The sequence below is a fragment of the Mus caroli genome, unplaced genomic scaffold (genome assembly GCF_978045245.1).
Source record: "Mus caroli unplaced genomic scaffold, Mus_caroli_1 scaffold_15, whole genome shotgun sequence".
NCBI lineage: Eukaryota > Metazoa > Chordata > Mammalia > Rodentia > Muridae > Mus > Mus caroli.
The window spans coordinates 31,692,524-31,705,738 of NW_028227270.1; the positions used below are offsets into that span (position 1 = coordinate 31,692,524).

The 13,215-nt window shown below is 39.5% G+C and overlaps 1 protein-coding gene across 3 annotated transcripts in view; it reads left to right on the plus strand.

Moving 5' to 3' along the window:
* Positions 1–13,215, plus strand: part of Vcan (versican) — a 92,116-nt gene that overhangs the window by 14,676 nt on the left and 64,225 nt on the right. For all 3 annotated transcript variants that reach the window (XM_021180093.3, XM_021180094.3, XM_021180096.3), the window contains exons 3-5: positions 2,336–2,710; positions 6,062–6,236; positions 6,314–6,441. In XM_021180093.3, coding sequence (XP_021035752.1) covers positions 2,336–2,710; positions 6,062–6,236; positions 6,314–6,441 — 678 coding nt within the window. The remainder of the gene's footprint in view (positions 1–2,335; positions 2,711–6,061; positions 6,237–6,313; positions 6,442–13,215) is intronic.

Sequence of the window (13,215 nt, forward strand, 5' to 3'; positions counted from 1 at the left end):
TAAATTAGATTTTTACACACAAAATTTATAAGTCTTAGAATTCCCCCCCCCCCATAGATAGATCAATAAATTAAACAAAGCAGAAATGTCTATGTTCCTTAGCTGAGTCTGAGTTAAAGGGATGTGAATCAGGAGGGGTCATTTTTAACATGTTCCCTGCAGGCTTTTTGGATACATGAAAGAAATCATGAAGGTATTGAAAGGTCTGAGTTCTGGCAGTGACTAAAGACAGTGTCTAAGAGCAGGACAAATTTAAGATGAAGACCGCCTATGTGAACGAATTTAGGGTCAGGAGAGCGAGTTAATAAATGCCAATGCTAAAAATGGTTAGGTTAGATATAATGAGACGCATGCTCTGGCTCAGGTCTGTCCCCACCCAGGAGGGGGCTTGCCCCTTCCTCTCAGAAGACATCTCACCAACAAATCAGGTTCATTTCAAAGGGTGAACTTTTAAGTTATAGACTTTATTTTCTAAGCACCGAAAATGATATTATTGCCTTGTTATTACATTGCTTAAAAAATCTAAGTAGTATTTTGGCTCATTTCATTTTTAATTGTGTTAAGTATCCCATGAATAACCTCTATATGTAGATCAATGGAATAAACATAATGGATTATTGTTTTGGAATAAATGAGGGTTTCTATCACAAATACACTAGTCATAATATTGTTTTGATCACATTCTTGGGAGGAGGAGACAGAGCCTCCCTATGCAGACCCAGCTAGCCTGGAATTTTTGATGTAGAACAGGCTGATGTTCAGCTAATGGAGGTTCCCCACCCAGATGCCTCTAGTCCTAGGATTGCAAACATGGGACATTGTGCCCACTTTAGGCCCACCATCTGTCTTTGGCAGTAGAATTTCTATTCTTTTCTTTTCCTTTTCTTGTTTTTTTTTTTTTTTAATTAAAGGGAATAATGTCTTCTTGTAATTTTGAAAAAGACCCAACTGACTGATAATGGTTCAATGAGCTACATTGTTGTGGACACATGTTTACGTGGAGACTTATGTGTCTTAGACCACTAGCACAGTGTTAGAAAAACATCAGTAGTTAAAAGTTACCGAGTCACTTGATATGGATGTAACTCTTAACTTTTCGCCACCATTTCATAAAGTGTGCATTGCTTGTGCAAGAACAAGAATTTCTAGCATTTCATACTCTTGGTTTAGCCTAGCCAGTGGAGGCTGGAAAGTGGTAGGAGGCCTGGGGTGAGGGGGATGGATTCCAGGAAGGGTGAAAGGATATTTTCTTTTGCATTCAGTGGTGTTAAATTGTAACCAGTGTACACTTTGTCATTAAATGTTTAAGAGCTTAAACAGAAATGAGTACGTTGGGAGGGTTAGGTGTACAGAAGCAGGCTTTCCGGCCAGGGGATAATGAAAGGCAGTGTTTCTCTGCAAAGTGATTGCAGCTGGAGTTGTCATTATAATGAAGCCTTTGCTTGAAACAAGGGCCCAAAGAGGGCTCTTCAAACAGTAGACATGCCCCCACTCCAGTTTCATGAAAGACTGTTTGAAATTCTCCTTTCAATTTTATTTTTATTTTCTCTAAGGTAATGTGGTAGTTACCTTTAATGATTTTCATCTCCGACCTGTTGATGTAACAAGTTCGGGCTGGCCTTGGGAATTTGCCTGCCTCACTTGCTGGACCAGAAGAGGGCTCTTAGAATATGAGCCCTGCTCTTTCTCTAGTCCTCTCCAGTAATCTTTAAAATTATAACTTCTCCTTCATATGCTAATTTTTGATTATATTTTTCTAAAGTAATGTTTATGGCAATTACCCTAAATGAATTTTTCCTCTTATCAGTACATATAACTTTTTACCTCTCAACTGCTTTTCCTAGAGAGAAAGAAGGAGAAAGGAGAGAAGGACAGAAGGAGGTAGGGAGAGGGGTGGGGACAGTTTTCATCCGTTAATTCTAGACTGGAACTTAGACCAACCCTCTTGGCTGATACTCCTAAGTACTAGGATTATCGGCACAAACACCCACCAACCCAGCTTGGTCTAATCTTTCCAACTGTGGTTCAGACTCTAGTCTGCCCAGTTCTTTCTGCCTTTATTTATTTATTTATTTATTTATTTATTTTTGCTTTTTCCTGCCTTATTTTCTCTTTCTTTTATGTTAAATACTAAAAGTGGCAAATGCTTTCAAGTGAGCTGTGCAATTCAGGGTACAGGATGAACAACATTTATCCCTGTCTCTGTTATGAAGCATTCTTTCATACACTCAGCATGTAATGACAGCTCTGAAACACTTTCCAATCCATTTTCACATTCAGCAGATTCAGACCGGCATTTTGGGAATATTAATCTGATATTCTGTCTCTCCTCCAGCCAAAATGGAAACCAGCCCACCTGTTAAAGGCTCTCTGTCTGGAAAAGTGGTCCTACCTTGTCATTTTTCAACCTTACCTACCTTACCACCCAATTACAATACAAGTGAATTTCTCAGAATCAAATGGTCTAAGATGGAAGTGGACAAAAATGGAAAAGATATAAAGGAGACGACTGTCCTGGTGGCCCAGAATGGAAATATCAAGATTGGTCAGGACTACAAGGGGCGAGTGTCCGTGCCTACACATCCCGATGATGTAGGTGATGCTTCCCTCACCATGGTCAAACTCCGGGCTAGTGATGCAGGCGTCTACCGATGTGATGTCATGTATGGGATTGAAGACACTCAGGACACCATGTCACTGGCTGTGGATGGTAAGGCTTTCAGATCTGTAAGAAAGGCAGCATGGTACCACAGAAGTGTGGACCAGTACTGGAGGATATCCCTTGATCCTGACATGTGAACATTTGGAAAACATGAGAGGCTTTGTTTTTCACTGAAAACAAATTTAGTCTTTCAGGACAGGTGACTTTTTGTGAATCAGCTTCTTTGATTGATGGAGTGCAATAAAGCACAATATGCTGGAAATAATGAAAACCTCAAGACATCGTACATGGTTTTAAAATCATTACTTTAGTGCTTAGACCAGCCAGTGATTGCATTTTAATACTATTAAGGCTATTCTACATTTTAATTTTGATGTTGTGTAGATGGTGTCTTAGTTACCTTCCCATTGTCATAACAAAACATAATGACCAAGGTAAGTTAGCAAACAAAACATTTAACTTGGGGCTCTCAGTTACAAAGGGTTCGAGTCTTTGGCCACCATCATGGTAAGGAGCATATGGCCACAAACCATCAGGCATGGTGCCCGAAGAAGAACACTAACTGGGTTAGGTGAGTGGTTGTGAGGATCAAACCAGCCAGGAAAAGTCAGTACTGAACTAACCATTTGTATACGTAGTAGTTACTTTGCATTGTCGAAGTAAAGGCTGAGCTAGAGCTGGCTGGAGAGCTAACTGGTAATAGTGTGTTCTTTTAAAAATCTAAACCCACCCCTGATGATACACCACTTCCAAGAGGGTCATGTTTCCTAGTCCTTCTCAAACATTTCCATCAACTAAGCACTAAGTACTCAAAAATATGAACCTCTAGGGTACATTCTCATTCAAAATATGACATATATGTGCACATACATATATAGATTTAGAACTTTTCCCTTTGTGTCTTAATTCTCATTATGTGATCCTTGGGAGTTCTGAAGGTCAAACCCAAGATTGTGCGCATGCTAGTCAAATAAATGCTCTATCACTGAACTATAACCTCAGCCTCTTTCCTGTGATTACCAATGAGCACTGGTAAATTGGCTCAGCATAACGATATGTGTTGCCAAGCCTGACAACTCAGTATGATTCCTGGAACCCACACGGTACCCACCAGCATTTACCTGTGCCTCTCTGCAGGCACACAGACACACAAAATAAATGTAAAAAACAAAGTCAAAAAGAAAAATACCCAAACAACAACAGAAAAATCCATTTGAGTTAAATTTTAAAAAACACCATTTAAAAGCTACATTGTAAAACTAACCATGATTTATATCACAATGTCTTACAAAGTCAATCAATATTTGAGTGTTCGGTTGTTCAGAGCAAGAAATCATAGTAAAACAAAATGTAACGTTAACACTAGCAGCTGTCCATTAAGTTTTGTAACGATACATTTTACCTTTACCGTCCTTTTAATGGTGGTTTATGTGTCACTTGAGCTTAAGTTGGAAGACAAAGCAAAGAGAAATTGCTTTAATTGGGCACACACATAATGCCGAAGCTCTTGAAGGTGGAATGTGTTGGCAAGTTATTAAGGAAAAGCCTAATACCCAGACATGATGGAACAGATTTTCCTCCGACTCTCAGTTTCCCTATAAAATATTTACCTTTCAGAAATACATAAAAGAGGTTTTATTAGAACACTTTCTTGTTTAGCCAAAAGGAAATGGTTTAAATTTTAGGTGCAACAAACAAATTTATGATAAAGCATCCCCTATCATTAAATTCATCTGTTTCCTGTTGTCCATGTAACCACTAAATCCCTGAGCTACAATCACCATTGATTTTAGTTATCCTAAGATTGTACCTTCATAAATACATGTATATGCATAGATGTATATCACCCACATTTGCTCTCTAAAGTTCTCCAAGAGTTTAATGGCTTCTTACATTATTATTATTATTATTAAAATTCATCTTTAAAGACTTAGCAATGGATTTGCCTCTTGCTGCTTGGAAATAGTGACTATCCTCCACCTAATCTCCTTGGCCCCAGGATGTGCTTAGGTTATGTCAACAACTGCAAACACTCACATATGGATTGATGGCCCAGCCTTAGGCAGGGAGGCCCTCTGCTCTGTCTCTTCTCAGTACTAATACTGAGTTATAATTCCCTTGATTAGTTGAAACTTTAGCCACTACAAGCCATTTTAAACCCATTCAGGCTTTTACTTAGAGCTTAAAAGTTATTTAGTGCACACTAGACATTTATACTCTCAGACAGTTTTAGGGAGGTCACATGAAGGTAGAGATTGGCACTTGGTAACATTTCGAGACATGAAAGATCAGAAAGAGGGGAAGGAAGGCTCCCTGCCTGTCAGTCCTTGGATGAGTCACTGTGCAGCTCCCTTTCTGTGGGCCCTGATAACGGATCTCATCAGCAGCATGGCTGTTCTAACTCCTTCACCGCTCTCTTGGTGTCATACACTTGTCTTGAGAGAGACACCGTATGACGAATAACATGAGCCAGTCTCACTGCAGAAGACAGATCTGTCATTCCCAGGAAATGACTCAATCAGAAGAAGAATTACACGTCTTGGAAACAAGGATTCACTCCAAACCCTAACAAAAAGTGGTCTTGAGTACTTGAGTACTCGATAGAGTTTTAGTTATCAAATCCCCTTGCCCCAATCTGTATTCTGAGGTGACTTTTCTGGCATATCAGTTGGGTTGCTTTTCATGAATTATGTTATTTACTCCAGTTAAAAATGGAAATAGTGTGCTCAAGTCCTGAGACAGGATCAGCAGTTCCACCTCTTAGTTGATCTTTCTTCAGCTCTTTGAAATCTCTTGAGACCTAAAGTGTAGTTTATAACTACTATTTTACAATACCTAGAATACAGCCAAGTGACACTTGAGGCAAATATGCCTTGCTTGTCCCTAGAAGTGTTTAGGATGTTATTTCAGGTCTCTTTTGAGATGAAAAATTGTATATTTGTATCAGTCATAGCAGACATACAGAGGCTAGTCAGACAGTGGATATGGTGCATATTTGGATAGTGCATAGCAATCTACTTAGCATTCAGATCAATCAAATAGATATCAGATCTAGGTAAGAAAAGATTAAGGCTCAGAGAGTCTGACTAGTTTGTGAGTAGGGAGCAAAATGAAGATGCAGTAGGCATTCTCACACAGAGCCTGGTGTTTTTCTCTACCTATCACGCTTTCTGGGAAAGTAAATGCCCTAATGGTTCCTGTTTCCAGAACACAGCCTGAGGAACAGGGCACCTAGATAGATGGCATTTTGAGGTCCCTTCATTCAACAAGAGTTTCACATAAAAAGAAAAAGTAATTATGATAATTGTGTTAATTGGTATAGTATTTCATTCTGAAATTTTGCACAGTGCAGTGGGGGATTCGAGCATTGAAACAGTCTGTGGTTTGCTGTCTTTGCAGGTGTTGTGTTTCACTACAGGGCAGCCACCAGCAGATACACTCTGAACTTTGCCGCTGCTCAACAGGCTTGTTTGGATATCGGGGCGGTCATAGCAAGCCCAGAGCAGCTGTTTGCTGCCTATGAGGATGGATTTGAACAGTGTGATGCAGGATGGCTGTCTGATCAAACTGTCAGGTGAGGCCTGTAACCACAAGCTTTGAAGTCTTAATCTGCCAGTGAGAGTGCCACTTACCAGTCTTCTGCTTCCCCAGATATCCCATACGGGCTCCCCGAGAGGGCTGTTACGGAGACATGATGGGGAAGGAAGGGGTTCGGACCTATGGATTCCGCTCTCCCCAGGAAACCTATGATGTGTATTGTTATGTGGATCGTCTGGATGGTAAGCCATTGGACATTTTATAGCAAGGGCTCTCAGCCTTCCTCATACTTTGACCCTTTAAGATAGTTCCCCGTGTTGTGGTGAATCCCAGCCATAAAATTATTTTTGTTGCTTCCTCATAACTGTACTTTTGCTACTGGTATGAATTGTAATGTAAACATCTGTGTTTTATGATCATCTTTAGGTGACCACTGTGCAAGGATCTGTTCGACTCCCATGGGGTCGTGACCCATGTGTTGAGAACCACTGTTCTATAGCTTCATTTGAATTTTAAAAACTGAAAGAAAGCTATAAGCAAGCTCATAGAACAGGTCCCTGGGCTTATTTACATTCCACACAGCAGCATTTTCTTTCCTTCATGACTGCATGATCTTGTGGTAAAATAAGCCAAAATTACAGTGGAAGGAGAAGGAGGGGCATGTAAATGGTTATGCAGGATAGAAATATCTCAGTCAATGGCAGGTTCTTCACAGTTGTATTGCCCTTTTAGAACATTCAGAATAGAAAACTGTAAGGGTGGCACCTATTCTCGTGAGAGCCAGGTAGAAACCCTGTGGTGGGAAACCTTATGAATCCAAGTGCAGATAAACACCCCTTCCCCCCAACCAAGAAAAAGCAGGATGAACTGGCAAACGAGGGGGTATCTAAGGCCTCCTTTGTTGCAAGGATTTTTTTCAGAACAGTCATTCATCCAGCCAATCTACACAATCAAAATGACAAAAACACATACTGATGTTGTTAGTCTGCTCTTCAGAGACATTAAAGCCAGTTTATTTATGTTTTTTAAATATTTTGTTTATTAATGTATGAGAGCTCTGTTGGATGTACACCTGCATGCCAGAAGAGGGCATCAGATCCCATGATAGATGAGTGTGAGTTACCATGTGGTGGCTGGGGGTTGAACTGGAAGAGCGGCCAGTGTTCTAAATCACTGAGTCAGCCCACCAACTCCAAATCAGTTTACATAAAGTCTTTTCTCTGTAAGATGTTATGGCCTAATTTATTTTTGTTGTGCTATCTCTCAGCCAGAATAAAGAGTATTTGAGTTCAAACTGACTGTATCTAAAAGGTTCCAGGTAGCTTTACTATTAAAGGCAGAAGTGATGATACTTACCACTCTAGAGGCAGTGGGACCTGGGAGAATGGAGCCTATCACTGAGATGGAGTAAAGTCTAATGCAATAGCCAACTTAATTCAGAGCATCAGACAATTTATACTCTGAAGGTTAAGAGGAGCACATGAGTAAAGTATACAACCACAATGGCAAGCTACATGTGACAGACCAAGCCTCATGCAGAAACAAAACAAAACAAAACAAAACAAAACACTCCATGTTTTTTTCTGCAGAGGCACATTAACAAATAACAGTAGTCAGTTGTAATGAAAAATCTGAAGGTAACTGACTCCTCTCTGCTATACCTGGGAGGAGCACAAAAACACATTCCAAGAACAATTTCATGTTTTCGAAGAAACTGAGTTCCCAAGACTATTGTCTTGTTTTCTTGGTGTTTTTTTTCACAAGCACTTGGAATTCTCAAAGGACTCCATTCTTGGTCAGTTTTCCAAACAGAATGGATGTTTCTATGACTTTTGAAATGGGTTTTCATTTGTTATGACAGGTACCTTATAAGCCCACATAAATAGATGTATACATTATTAAATTGACCCATTCATGTAATTTTGACTTGGCATGCATTGTTTTATATGTAAAATAAGGATAGACGAGATTGTCCCTTCTAGCACTAAAATTTTGTGGTTGTTTGTTGGGTAGTTTTATTTGTTTGTTTTTTGTTGTTTTGAGTCTGGCTGTGTTGGCTAGGAAACCATCATACTCCTGGACTCAAAAGACCCTGCTGTCTGGCCTCTCACCAAGCTGGAGCTCAGGTGTGTGCCACTTGGCCAGGTTTTCATTCTCCATCTCTGTTCATTGAATGGTTATAAGGTATGAAGCTGAAATATAAGCAGCCCACATTTTTCTTATGTATTCATTAAATGTGCCTCAGAGCATACTTTATCATTCTTATCACAGTCTCTGATACCAGTAAGTGTGTTTTCTAAGTAGGAAATTCAGGTGGTGACAGCTCCTGTTTTTGTATATAGGTAAAGGTGGACAGAGATACTAGCTAAGCTACTATTGATACATGTAAAACAGAATCTTTCTCATCTTCTTAACTCCTTAAAATATCTTTAAAATAGTTTTTAATAACAGTTTTTTTTAAGTTGGAGATGTTTGATTGGAAGGTTTGTCACTAGTAAATAAATTTCCTATTGTAATCTTAATAAGGTAAAAATTTGTATCATGGTTTTAGCTTAGAATAAGATCTCTTAGAACTACAATGCATATATCAGGGATGTTGCTAAATTTATATCAGATGTAGAGGTAGTTTCTAGAAGGTATTCGTAAGATCTAATCTACTGGAGAGAACTTTATCAAATCCTAATGATATGTGGAACATTCATGCACAAACCTTAAGCCAGACTTCTTGATGGAAAGCCAGGCTCCGGTACTCAGGGACCCAACTGTTGGTTTAGTCTTTAGTGTCCCTTAAAGGGGCTGCCTGAATCCTGCTTTCTAAGACTATAGATTTTTGAAAGCCTGAATGGAGAAGTCTGCCAGGGATCCCTTAGCCACATTGCACCAGCTGGGAGTTGGCTCTTACCATTTTCACAGGATCACTTCAGCTTTCAAAAATCAATTCTGCCAGAGAGTAGCTCTGGATATGTGTATGAATCTTACCATGAGGGAGGATTTATTAGTTGTCTTTCTCCTTCTCCTTCTCCTTCTCCTTCTCCTTCTCCTTCTCCTTCTCCTTCTCCTTCTCCTTCTCCTCCTCCTTCTTCTCCTCCTCCTCCTCCTCCTTCTTCTTCTCTTCCTCCTCCTCCTCCTCCTTCTTCTCTTCCTCCTCCTCCTCCTTCTTCTTCTCTTCCTCCTCCTCCTTCTTCTCCTTCTCTTCCTCCTCCTCCTCTTCCCCTTCTTCTCCTCTTCCTCCTCCTCCCCCTTCCCCTCCTCTTCCTCCTCTTCCCACTCTCCTCCTCTTCCTCCTCTTCCTCTCCTCTTCCTCCTCCCTTTACTCCTCCTCCTCTTTCTCCTCCTTCTTCTCCTCTTTTCCTTGTCCTCTTCCTCCTCCTCCTTCTCCTCCTCTTCCTCCTCCTCCATTTACCTTTAAAAGTCAGGCTGTATAGCCTGGAGTGGTCTCAAACTCACAGTCCTTCTGCATTAGCCTCTCCAGTGCTGGTCTTAGGTTTGCTATTCTTAATAGGAGTGGAAAGTTGATGACAGAAAATTACATTTTTTAATTGCTGTACTAACAAAGGTCATTTGAAAGTGAGCTGGGATTCTCATTAAAATATGTCTGTTGCTACATTCGTGGATCTAAGAATTTCCACCTATATTTCATTGTAGTCAAGGAAGACAAATGTATGAGAGATGGGGGGGTAGTTAGAATTGGAGATCCTGACACAAATTTTTACATGAATTTAGTTATTTATCATGACAGATATTACATATCTTGATTTAGAATGTCATATTATAGTGACATTATTCTTAAAATTCCTTTAATCTCAGTACTTGGAGGCAAAGGCAGGAAGATCTCTGTGAGTACTACCTGTCTGGTCTAAATCATAAACTCCATAGTGAGACTCTTAAAATAATAAGATCAATAGATAAAGCACCTTTAGAGAAATACCAATGTGGAAGGGAAAGTGGGCATGAAGAGGCACTATCGGCATTGGTACCTGTTTTGAGAGGGAGAGTCAGGGTAAGGCTACTCCCAACAGTAGCTGGATAATTCAAACTGCCCTCTATGGGGTTAGATATGGGAAGACACAGGATGGAGTGGATGCAGAAAAAATTACATTGTATACAAGTTTAAAGAACTAATAAAACATTATTTCAAAAGAAGCACCTTCATGAAGATCCATTCTGGCATTTATTACTTAACAGACCCTGGGTCAATTTTGTATCCTTAAGCTGTAAATAGTTATTTCTGTTAGGAAATTTAAAACAATTAGAGAATTTACTTTTGAAGGATGGTATGGAAATTAAAGGAGAAGATATGTGTAGCATTTAGTACATTGTATGGCACACAGTGATTGGTAAATCACAGCTTTTGTGTAGCTTATGGGAATGAGAGAGAGGGTCTTCATTCACACTGCAGTCTGAGGAGACAAACATTTTGAACCATTCCTTTGTGTATTAGGTACTATAGGAGGCGATGTTTTCCAGCAAGGAAGATTGTTAAGTGTTGAAAAAGTTTGGAAACTAAAACACTTCATCCCTAGAGAGTTCTTAGAAATAGACTTGAGCTGAGGGGGTAAGAGTGCAGTGCTCAAGTCAGCTTGAGTCATGGCCCTTTGAGGGACAGGAGTTGCTACTAGAACCAGGGCAACATGAAGACCGGATCAGTTTGAATGTGATTAACTGCATGCTGGGACATTATTGAATGATTAAAAGATACTGCTGTTGCAAATGCATAGTTTTATACTATCTCTCCTAATTTGTTTGGGAAATGGTGCTAGCCATTGTCAGTCCAAATCACAGACAGCATTCAGAAACATTCTGGCCTCTACTGCTCCAGAGTCATGGACACACAGACATACAGCCACAGTCCTACCATTTGAAGGTTTAAGTCTCAGTGAAGGTGCTCTGTAATGTATTTCTCTGCTAGGGCTGGCAGTGCATTAGAAAGTTTTTGTGCTTAGCTGCTGTTATGGTAAAAAATAATTCCCAGATGAGATTGGTGGGAGCAAGCTGTGACGAGCATAATGTAAATATTTCAGCTAAAAATACCCCAAACTTAAAAAAAACAATTAATCAATTTTAAATAGAACTAGATTATTTTTTAGATATGGTAGCAAGCAGCCGTCAGAAAATAGTTGTCTTTTTAAAGACATTTTATTTTCTGTGTAGATGAATAGGAGTATGACTGATGAGGTCAGATAAGCTTCTTTCGTGGTTGACTTGTCTGATTGGCTTAGAGTTTCTTCCCCTCTAACTGTGGAGACCTGTGTCCTATTTGCTCTTGGCCTGTGTTTTCTATATAGCCCTGCCTTTACATGAGCTAGGTCACATTCTGGCCCTTAGGGACCTTGTTCTCTGAGATGGTGCTCTGCTCATCCAGAGAACCCCACACCCAGCCCATCTTACCAATATTCTCTGTTGCTAGTATTCAACAAACATATTTCCAGAATTTCTTGGTTGGCTTTTCTGGCTCACACTGGAGTTTCTTGACAGAAAGTTTTGCTTTATTTAGAGTTAGTTTCGTATAGTTTGTATTTACTTTTTTGATTTCTTTTCTTCAAATACCATGTCCAGTCTTATTTCTGAAAAAAATGCTCTAAGCTCTCAGTTTCTGTTTTTACTATTTTTATTTTGACAAACATCAAAGGATTGTTGTAGGCATGAACACATATAATAAAAAACCAAGAACTGCATGAAAGAAACTCTATAGATTTTCTTTAAACTTTATCTTTTTTCTATCTCTTTAAATTTTTGACCATTGCTTTATATATTTCTTGAAAGTATTTTCCGTAGTCTTTGAGGGAAACTCCTCAAACTCCTAATAGGATCATTTGAACTTGGGCACACGCCTTTGATCTCAGCACTTGGGAGGCAGAGGCAGGCGGATTTCTGAGTTCCAGGCCAGCCTGGTCTACAAAGTGAGTTCCAGGACAGTCAGGGCTATACGGAGAAACCCTGTCTCGAAACAAACAAACAAACAATAAAACAAACAAACAAAAAAACCAACAAAAAAACCCAACAACAAAAAAGAAGTTTTAAATGTTAACCTAATCCAGTTCATCAACCAAATCTAGTTTATTTATTGTTTTTCTTTTGCTGTTAACACTAAGAAAATATTGCCAGAGATCCAGTCATAAAATCTTTCCATTCAGGGAATTTCATAACTCCCCCGCTACACCCTAGTTTTTTGAGACACGGTTTCTTTGTGTAACAGGCCTGGCTATCTTGAAGCTCACACAGATACACCTGCTTATGCCCATTCCAAATACTGAGAATAAAGGTGTGCTCCATTATGGCCAGAACAATTTCATGACTTTTATTTCTCTCACCTTTACTTTGATTAATACACGCACGCACACACACACACACACACACATCTCATATAGGTTCAAAATCATCATTCTCTTACCCCAGCAGAATTTCTCACATGGCCTATTCTTTTTTCCCTCACTTAATGGGTTTTCCACCTTCTTGAAAGTAAGTCGCCCAGACACATATTTAGTTTTGCACTCTAAATTCTATCACATTGATCTCTGTGCCCATCCTTATAGCACTGGTATATTGTCTTTTTTTTTTCTGTTGTGAGTTTTGAGACAGATTTTCATATACCAAAGGGTAGTCACAAAAGTTCTATATAGCCAAGGCTGGCCCTGAACTCCCTATCTTCTTATCTCTACCTCCAAGGTGAGGTTATTATAGATGTATTCTTAAATGATTGGCTTACAATACAATATTGCCATTTTTGCTAAAGCATTGTAGTAAAGTTTGAAATTAGAACATGTGAGTCCTTTTTTTTCATTTCTTTTTTTTTAATTTTAATTTTTTTTTTTACGTATTTTCCTCAATTACATTTCCAATGCTATCCCAAAAGTCCCCCATACCCTCCCCCCACTTCCCTACCCACGCATTCCCATTTTTTTGGCCCTGGCATTCCCCTGTACTGGGGCATATAAAGTTTGTGTGTCCAGTGGGCCTCTTTCCAGTGATGTCCAACTCGGCCATCTTTTGATACATATGCAGCTAGAGTCAAGAGC